Source organism: Sander lucioperca, chromosome 1 (genome assembly GCF_008315115.2).
Source record: "Sander lucioperca isolate FBNREF2018 chromosome 1, SLUC_FBN_1.2, whole genome shotgun sequence".
NCBI lineage: Eukaryota > Metazoa > Chordata > Actinopteri > Perciformes > Percidae > Sander > Sander lucioperca.
Window position 1 is genome coordinate 23,805,327 of NC_050173.1, and position 9,561 is coordinate 23,814,887.

General features: G+C 39.5%; 1 protein-coding gene across 2 annotated transcripts in view; it reads left to right on the plus strand.

Annotated features, from left to right (window-relative positions):
* pdgfc (platelet derived growth factor c) overlaps positions 1–8,255 on the plus strand; it is a 47,157-nt gene extending 38,902 nt beyond the window's left edge. The window contains exons 4-6 of one of the 2 annotated variants that reach the window (XM_031303756.2): positions 4,992–5,199; positions 5,442–5,662; positions 7,121–8,255. In XM_031303756.2, coding sequence (XP_031159616.2) covers positions 4,992–5,199; positions 5,442–5,662; positions 7,121–7,234 — 543 coding nt within the window. In that variant the 3' untranslated portion in view covers positions 7,235–8,255. The remainder of the gene's footprint in view (positions 1–4,991; positions 5,200–5,441; positions 5,663–7,120) is intronic. The other variant, XM_031303757.2, reaches the window with a different exon arrangement.
* Positions 8,256–9,561: the final 1,306 nt, after the last annotated feature.

Genomic DNA, 9,561 nt, shown 5'->3' on the forward strand with positions numbered 1-9,561 from the left:
CAAACTTGATCAATTTTGACCATGTTTTGATTTGGTATTGAATGTGCAGTGTTCCCAATGCATTGATATTATGGAATTAAAAGCTATTCTAAGGATATTGAGCATTATTCACTTTTTTTAAACACACTGCTATTATTCTGAACACAACTGTATGTTTATTTTTAAAGCAGATTTTAAATTACATTGTAACAATTTAACAATTCGCCCTTATGAAATCCAATCGCGGCACGGCTGTCTCGGAACGGAATAGACAGACGGTGGCGGAATGCCCCGACACTTAAATTCAACTAAAATGTAACGGTGAACAATCAGTGTTCGACCTACAGTCTGTTGAGATGCCTCTCCAAACGCAGAAACCAAGCGCAGTCACACCATAAAACATTAAGACACGTTGAGAAAAAAGATACATATTTTGCTGTAATCCAATGACACGAAAAAAAAAAAAGTAATCCACAGCGATCATTAGATCCACAAAAAGGGTCACAGTGTATCCAGCAAGGCCGATACGAGCGTCACATTCACCAGCCAGCTCCGAACAGGTGAACGATGCCTCTCCACTTCGCCGTTTAAACAAAGTGGAATAAACGTATAAAAGTCCAAATCTACACAAAACCTGCAATCAATTAGTAAGCTGACATCACATTTATATACATGGCATTTAGGAAACCTTTATTGCAAGGTTGGCATGGCAAGATGTCCAGACTAGTGCAACAGTAATTTTCGTTTTTTTTGCGTCCTGCTGCTCCCATCGTCAGCCAGGTAATATTTTTTTTTACTAAAGCAGTATATGAAATATGATGTATTACCTACCACCATTTAGTTGTTTTGTGTTATTTAAGATATTTATAAAATATCTGGTCATGCCAGATGTAATTATTCCACTCATTTTTTAAACAATGCAATTACCCATTTCAGCCACCAGGGGGGCAGCCCCCCCCAGCAAGCTCATGGGTCAGACCCATCTGGTAGCGAAGGAGGGCCGAGACTAAGACCTACATGAAAAAATATGCACCAAACAAGCCACTTTGAAATGTTGCTGTTTTCATGAATATCTTGGGGGGGGGAGCCAACTTTTGGCTCCCCCCCCCAAGACTAAAAAATGTTGGGTGACCCTCCCCTCAACAAAGAATAAAAAGACATAACCATCCCCTATTTTCCTCGGTGGTCCATTCCATAAATACCGAACGATCCCTAAGGAATAAAATCCTATAAGCAGATTGCAATGACTGGTAAAAGCCATGCAGGAGGCTTACCGTTGGCATGATGACATTGAGGTCTGTTTTTACACCAACCTCAATTGCAGTGTGTGGTGTATAGTGAGAGAAAAAAACACTTTCTTCACGCACAACAGACCTTGTTGCTTACTCAAAGCTCTCTTGTGTAAGGAAGTGGTTTGCAACTCCATGTGAAAGAGAAGATATTGTTTTCCAGAGCTCTCCCAAGATGCTATTTCAGAAGTCTCATCTCAACGTAGTTAGCTGAACCTGTCATTTTAGTTACCAGAAATAAGAGCATGCGGTTGTGCTCTGTAAGAACAAGGAGAGCTGGAAATGAGGTAATCACAGCTTGAAAACGAGGTTATTTCTTGAGGGGCAGGGGGTTCAGAGAGTTTGATAAAAGTGATAAGAGGTACATTACAAGCTTTCACACTTTGATTCTGTCTTAGGGTCATCAAGAAGAATACAAACACATTCAGCCTTTTTCCATTTATAAAGCAAGTGCTCTTTTCAAAACATAATTATTTCAATATAGTTACATTGCAATCTTGTTAAATTTGCTGCTGCTGCCCATACATCATATGTATGTGCTTATATTGTAAGGTTCACAATTGCAAACATTTTGGAACATTGGTTGAGCATATTACCTCCACCGAGTCTGTAATTTCTACTTTGAGCGTGGCCAGGTCTGCTGGCTCAGCTATTTTTTCATAAAAGATTGACATAAACTGCAACTTACTGGCAGCTAAGAACATCAAATGCCAGTATAGATTTGAGTTTACAACCTTAAGTAAACAGCAAGTTGTTAAGTCCGAAGGCAAATAATTAGCATTGTATTAGATAACTTAAGAAAAATGCAATTTATGTGCATAATTATGCCAGAAAATGTTCTAATTTAGTCATAGACATTTCAAACTATTTACCAGAATCATGTAGTTTCCTGATCATGTAGAAATAAGGATTTTGAATGTAAATTATGTAAAAATGTAAATAAATTCATCTTCTGTTATATACTGCAAGCCATACGTAAAAAGGCCTCATTCTTAACTAAACAGTGTCACCCACTGTAACACTGCTACACTATCATGGCCTTTATTCATGTAGGAGACTAACTATTGGATTCAAGACATTCTTGTGTCCCTGTGTACCTGTCTTGTCAGTGTCAGCTTTTAGGAAGCGAGACGTTTTGCACAGGCTTATGCCTTTTATTTCCTAATGTCAGACACAAAGAAAATACCTGCAACTGGTCCTGTCTGTCCAGGTAACTCAGTGGCCAAAATACATCTGTCATCTCAACTGTCTCTTCCACAGCTTTGTTAAATGTCATTTCATGCACTCTGTTCTTTCTTATTAACACAAAAATGGCAACAAATGAAGAGCATTTCAGTTCTGTTAATCAAAAACAGCTTTTTACTGTTTACCTTACATCTTAAAAATCAGCCATTATAAATCTTAAAATGCCAAATCATAGATCTAGAGTTATTAATTGTTGTTCAATTTATTCCATTGCTCCTCCAATACTGTATGTGTTCATGCATCAAGTCTTAAAGTGTGACACGTGACACATGGGTGCTGCTCTAAATTCATGCCAGCAAGTTGGTGGTCCATTTAAGTACTTTGTGAATTTCTTAAACAGGAGCTCTCAGCTTTATCCACACCATCTTGATGTGTCTATGAAGGATTGCCTGGCTTCTCTATCTGAAGCCGAGCTTGCAGAGCGCAGCTAATTGGGGGAGTGTTGCACCATCGACATTCACAAGCTGTTAATGGCTTCCAGTCCACGCCGTAAGCCACTGCCAAGGCTCAACTAATAAGAATCAGAGCTCTGCTCAGAGAAAGAGCTGTTAGATTTACTCTTACTATTTATGACTAGTCCTTTCTCCATAAGCATTCCTTTTGTGTTTGTGTCTGTTTATCTCAGTAGGTGACACATGAACCAAAGATATGTTCAGTGGTTATGAAGGCAGCCTCATTAGAATGAGTCAAATCTGTGGCATGAACACAGCTGCGCATCAGCTGTATTTTTCTAGCCTGTGGTGTAGCCATGTCAAACCACTGGCATCTTACTTTAACATCTATGCCAAAGGGACTTGGGGTTTAAGTGAATTGCATGGACTAACTTTGCCAATAAATCTAATAGGTGGTTACAGTACAGATGCCAATACACTTGCCGATCTGTTTTACTAACTAATAACCTGTCCATTGTGCCTAGACAAGCTGAAAAAAGGATTATATGTCCATCTTAAATATCTCTGCTGGCTCTACTGGTGGATATAAAAAGCACTTTTGTCCAGGTGGTTTTACAGTGCCATGAATACTAGTTTTTAGCATAGGTAGTTAGTTAGTGTCATGGCCTCTGACGAAAGGAAAACTTTTCCTCTTCTAACCCCCATTTCTTACTGGATTCCTTTCTAATTCAGCCATATAAGTCATCAAAGGGAAGACACAGATTCCTGGAATATTTTTTTTTCTTTTCTAACATTTCTGCCTTTCCAAAAGCTTAAAGATGCAGCTGCCAGAAGGCGATGTTTTCAATGTTGTTCTTTTTTTTTTGTAAGTGTCACAATGTTTCCTTCTACCTGTCAGTCACATAAGATTAGGGAGACCAGCGAGCTGACATGTTGGACAAACGCAGCGTCACAGGACTGAAAGGTTTAACAGATTAGCCCTTCTCTTGTGGGAGCACTACCATCCCAGGTATCAGTTTTCTCTGTTACTGCACACTGTAGCCTGGAGGGCTGGGAGCTAGAAACAAATAATACTGCTGCCTATGGGAGCTAAAGGGACAAATGTTATGCAAAGTGGGCAGAGGAGGTGACAGTGATGTGATGAAATTTGACAACATCAATGCATTGAACCATTTCAGATACAGTCAATAGACAGTCATATGTGCCTTCTTGGAGTTCAGATGCATGATGACCTCGCTATTTATTTCTCAACCAGAGAATATAAGCGGAGCCCCAGCCTTATATGCAGGATAACAGACTTTAGCTGAGGCAGGTACACCCACAGTGACAGTTTGTCTTATATCAGGGATTGAACAAGAACTGAAGTTAAAAATATATTTAAATACATATTTTTCCACTTAGGTTTCCTACTTCCCACAGTGTTTATTCAATGCATTGGTCAGTGTGGGAATGCTTTGCAAAATATCAGGTTGTCTGTAATCTTTAGGAGCTTTAGTCACAACTCTTCTAAACATTACCAGGTCTAAAACATAGAGCTTAAATTGGGTCCCAGATGGCCTGAACCGTCATGGTTTTTGTTTAAACTCAACTCAAGTCCAAACCACTGTATCATTTAATGAGCCTGAACCCAATTTAAACCCATTTTTACCATGAATGTAAAAAAATGTAGCATACCGTTGCAGAGTCAAACTCCTCTTCTTTTTATGCCTTTACAGTTTTCACATTGTAGAAATAAAGCACAATGTGTCACTCCTGACAAAGTTGTTCCTTCTGTGTAATTTTCCTGTTTTAGTATTCGTAACCGAGAGTAAGCTTACAAGGTCTTAAATGTCACAGAAAGTGTATGCTCTGTTAGTATTCTAAGGCAGTTGGTGCGATGAGGCGGTTTGGGGCATGGAAGCTACATTATGTGTCTATCATACAAGCTTTATATTGCTCTGGCAGGGAAAAAGAATACTCTCTTAGTGTACAGGTCCATAAAATAGGGCATTTTCCTGTTGTAACTTTATAGATAAGCACTGCAATTACTGAATAAATGACCTTTCCACTCTGTCTCATTCCATCTCATCTACTGGTTTTCCCACAGAGTGTATCAGAACCCGAAGTCCCTGCGGTTCTCCCTGCATCCCAGCAGGGTATTGAAGAGTTGTCAGAGGCTGTGGCAGGGCTGGGCACCATGGAGGAGGTCATGCAGTACCTGGAGCCAGAGCGATGGCAGCTGGATATGGAGGAGTTATACAAACCTACATGGCATGTGCTGGGGAAATCCTTCATCCATAATAAGAAGGCCAGAGGTAGGACACTTTTAACTTGTACATGTTTATTAAATGAAATACAAAGGTTAAGAATACAATATGATAGTTTACAATTGCAGTAGATACAAGTACAATACAAAAGTACAATTTTAAAACATGGCATATTAGAGGAGTCATTGGATATAAACTGGAACTACTCAATTATTAATTATTTGTCATTAAAACATTACAAACTTTGTTTTGACAGGAAGTGATTCTGATCATGTCTTTGTGTCTTTGAGGAGGAGCTGATCTCAATCTGTTGAGGGAGGACGTTCGACTGTACAGCTGCACTCCACGCAACTTCTCTGTATCCTTGCGTGAGGAGCTGAAGAGGACAGATGCCATTTTCTGGCCAAGTTGCCTCCTGGTGAAGCGCTGTGGTGGAAACTGTGCCTGCTGCTCCCACCGCTGCTATGACTGCCAGTGTGCTCCCACCAGGGTCACCAAGAAATACCATGAGGTAAATATCAATCCCATCATGAAATGCTACGAGGAACATGAAACATGTTAATACTTTTTACAATTTTACATTCACGTCTTTGGATTTTTAAGTGAATGCCAGTTTAGAATTTCAGAGGTTAAATTATGAAGCAGCAAAGACTGGAATTGGATATGTTGGCATATAATGCACTTGTCTCACATTACCAGACCTATCTCCACAGCGCTGTGGAGTAAGGTCTGGCTACACCACACATACATTCCAGGATAGGAGAAAAACAATGCTCTGGGTTGTTTGCATTTCTTTAAACCAATCACAATCGTCTTGGGCGGCGCTAAGCTCCGGACACAGAGACAAGGGATCTGCGTAATGGTCTTGGGAAGGAACTTGTTTTGATGGAACATTTGCACCCCGCAAAAGAAAACTCCACATACAATATTAAATAAAGTTAACTGTTCATGCAATACAATGAGGTGAGCTATTTAAATTAGCTGGATACATGGTTAAACATAATTTGATCTTACCAGTGTATTGTCTTGTGTACTTATGTCCATAGCAATCTCCACCAATCTGTACCAAAACGTCCCAATTAGTAGATGCCGTGAACATGTTATTTGTAAATCCTTACAATTAATCCCCAAAATAACTAAGCAGGCCTGCCTTGTTGCATGATCCAAATTTTCAAGACCTTCAAAAGTAGCCATTTTCAGCATGTAGCTTACTAGCTCAAAGTTAGTTGTTTCCTAAAGCAAACAGAGTTTGAGAATGGCAACACACAGACAGCGGCAGGTGAGGGACTTGCACTGGATGTCAGCCAATTATCCTGGAAATGTACTTCCATTGATCCAGACTACCCTTGCACAAACCTTAGACCTTAGACCAAATTATCAACTTTATATAGATAAATAGTCATGAAAAAACATTGAATTTGTTGTGCATATCCTGTGATTCTGTGGCCTTTCCTAGTTCCACCCTTTAACCAATATATTTTCCAATTTAACACAAGTTACAGCATAATGTAATAGACTGATTGACATGATCTTTGTTGAGCACATTCACATTTATAATTTTCATAGTATTTCCATGAACTTTTTTTAATGTAGTGCAACAATCAGGCCAACTTAACATTTTTACCCCACACCTACTGTAGCAGTAAGGGTCTAAGAAAAGCAATCTTGACATTACAGTGCAAAATACTAGTGATTTACTTCAGATAATATGTAATGCCAGGCATTTGTCATGGTATGGTTTGGAAATCGAGATTTGAAAGAAATGTGATGCAATTAAGTCACTGGCATTATAAAACCTCTTTGGACAAATTATCTTTTTGTGCAATGGGTCAGAAAAGTCAGTTTTAACTTTAGGCCTTCACTTGAAACTTTAGGCCTTCACTGGAAGAAAAAAATGGTTACATTTCTGAATAATGTACCCACTGAGCATGCTTCCAGCTGTTAACTAAAGCATCCTCCTTTTTCACAGGTTCTACTGTTGAAACACCAAAGCGGTGTCAGAGGCCTGCAGAAGTCTATGACTGATGTGCCCTTGGAGCACCATGAGGAGTGTGCCTGTGTGTGTAAAGATGACTGGGACTGACCTCAGACATGTGTAATAGCTGCCACTGGAGTCACACAGGACATTAGAAATGAACCTCTGCCGCTGTTGCAACATTCTGTATCTCATCCACATTCACTGGGAGCTAACAAGATTGTCCCTTTATTCCGTTGTCCTTTTGCTAATTGGATGAAGCAGAAAAGACTGGAATCTAATAACTCTTCTGAATGGATTCGAACTGCTGTGGAATACCAATAGTGTGCTCTGAGTGCATTTTAGAGAGACAAAAATTCACTGGAGCAGATCTGGACTATTATTGCTCTGTAGACTATTTTCTTCAGCTCAGAGATAAGAACATTGAGGTGTTTTTGCCTCTTCTTGAGCTCTCTTTTAAAGTTCAGCCAGCGTGGGCTGATAGTGTCATGGAAAATGGGAGCTTCTTTGTTCAAGTACTTTTTTATGTCAATAAGTAAGCTGGCTCCAGCTGCATTACTCCCTCTGCTCCTCTATTATTACCTTCAAGGCAAAGAAAGGTTCTTTTTCATGAGCAGTTTTCCTTTTCCACATATTTAATCTGCAGCCACAGTATCGCTGAAATGCCTTGCTAATAAGACTGTAATGTGTAAATATTTCATTTACATTTCATTTCTGTACTACCGTACCTTTTCTACCAGATATTCTCAAGGAGAAGATAAAAGTTGCACATGTAGAATCAATTGGGTGTTGTTCATTACAACTCTTCATTCAACCCATCTCAGCAATCTCAAATCTGCTTGCTTCAGGAAGGCCTAGCGTCAAGCCATTCTTGCTGCATTTGAGAATATTCATATTTGATATTTATTTGTTTAAAGAAAGGGAAATTTACATCAAAAATGTCTTGTTTGCTACATGTGTCACTGTACACTAGTATTGGCCTCCAGTTTTCATTCTAAGTCATTTTACATTGCCATTGTGTCATGAATGTTTTTCATTTTCTGTATGCCAAAGTTATTTATCTCTTTTGCAATAACTGTTTGTGTATTTCATTGTACTGAACATCAAAAATAAATTCTTCAATTTCTAATTGTAGGTATAGTACTTGTGGCTGGTGAACAGTGAACAAACTCAACAGAGAAGATACCGACGATCTAAAACAATAACAAACAATGTCCAAATAGTGGTATTTAGCTAAAGCTGGACATGTGTTTACAGACGTCACTGGCAGAAATTATTGTAATATGTGGAGAAAAAAATACTAGGCTATATGTAGTTTCCGGTATGTTATTAGTGTCTGGACAAGTAAGTAGGAGAAACTCTGACGATTGGTAAATAAAGTAGGTTGAGAGGTTCTCTGTGAAGGATAGAAGCCTGATGTATCACAAATGTGAAATGTGAGTCAAGAACCATATTCATCTGTGCAACGTATTTGGCAAACTCACATAGTTAGTCTTCAATTCATTAGGTTTGAATGGATGAGCGGTGGGGGAGGATAAGAAGGGCATATACATGTTGCACTGAATTATTAATCAGATTTTCTTTCAACACAAAACAGGGGGTTTCATAACAGTAAGCCATTTTTTCTTCATAGCATTCCTCTAAGGGCGTTTTCACACATACCTCATTTGGTCCGGACTTTTGGACTTTTTTGTTTGATCCGAACCAAAATTAGAGGTGTGAAACCTCCCCCGGACCACAGTCCGGATCAAAAGACCAAATTTTGGTCCGATAAAAAGAGGTGGTCTCGGTCCGGACCAAACTGAACCATGGTCCGGTTCGTTATAGTGTGAAAGCATTTTTTGGATGGTTCGGACTTTCGGACCAAATACAAGGAGCTCTGGCAGGCTCTCCTTGTGTTACAAGACCGGGGAAGCTCCTTTAAGGAATAGCTCGGTGCTTAGTGTGTAGGCTACATGAGAGAGTGACGGTGAATGCGCTCAGAGCAGACAGCTGTCTGCTATCAGAGCTGAGAATACACCAGCAGTTTACTTGTTAAGTGGTAGTAAATGTACAGTGTAGGTTTCCGTTTGTCTCTGAATAAATTCTCCAGAAAGAAAGTTTCCGTGTCTCGCTTCTCAACAACACAACAAAACAAAAAGAGCCGCGGCAGTAGGGGAGAGCAGCAGTCAGCTGAAAAAACTCAGACACAGAGAGAGGATAAGAGAGGACGGGGAAGCCCGTCTACAAACCAATCAATTACAAGTATCTGGAGACGCAGCTCACGTATGTGATGACGGCAGGACGTAGTTTTGTCACATTTAGATCTTTAGTGCGCTTGCATAACTGCAGTGTGAAACCAAAACTTACTGGATCAAATGTATACAATGTAACAAAAACATGAACCTTGGTCCGGACCTTGGTTCGGACTTTCATGTGTGACAACACCCTTAATG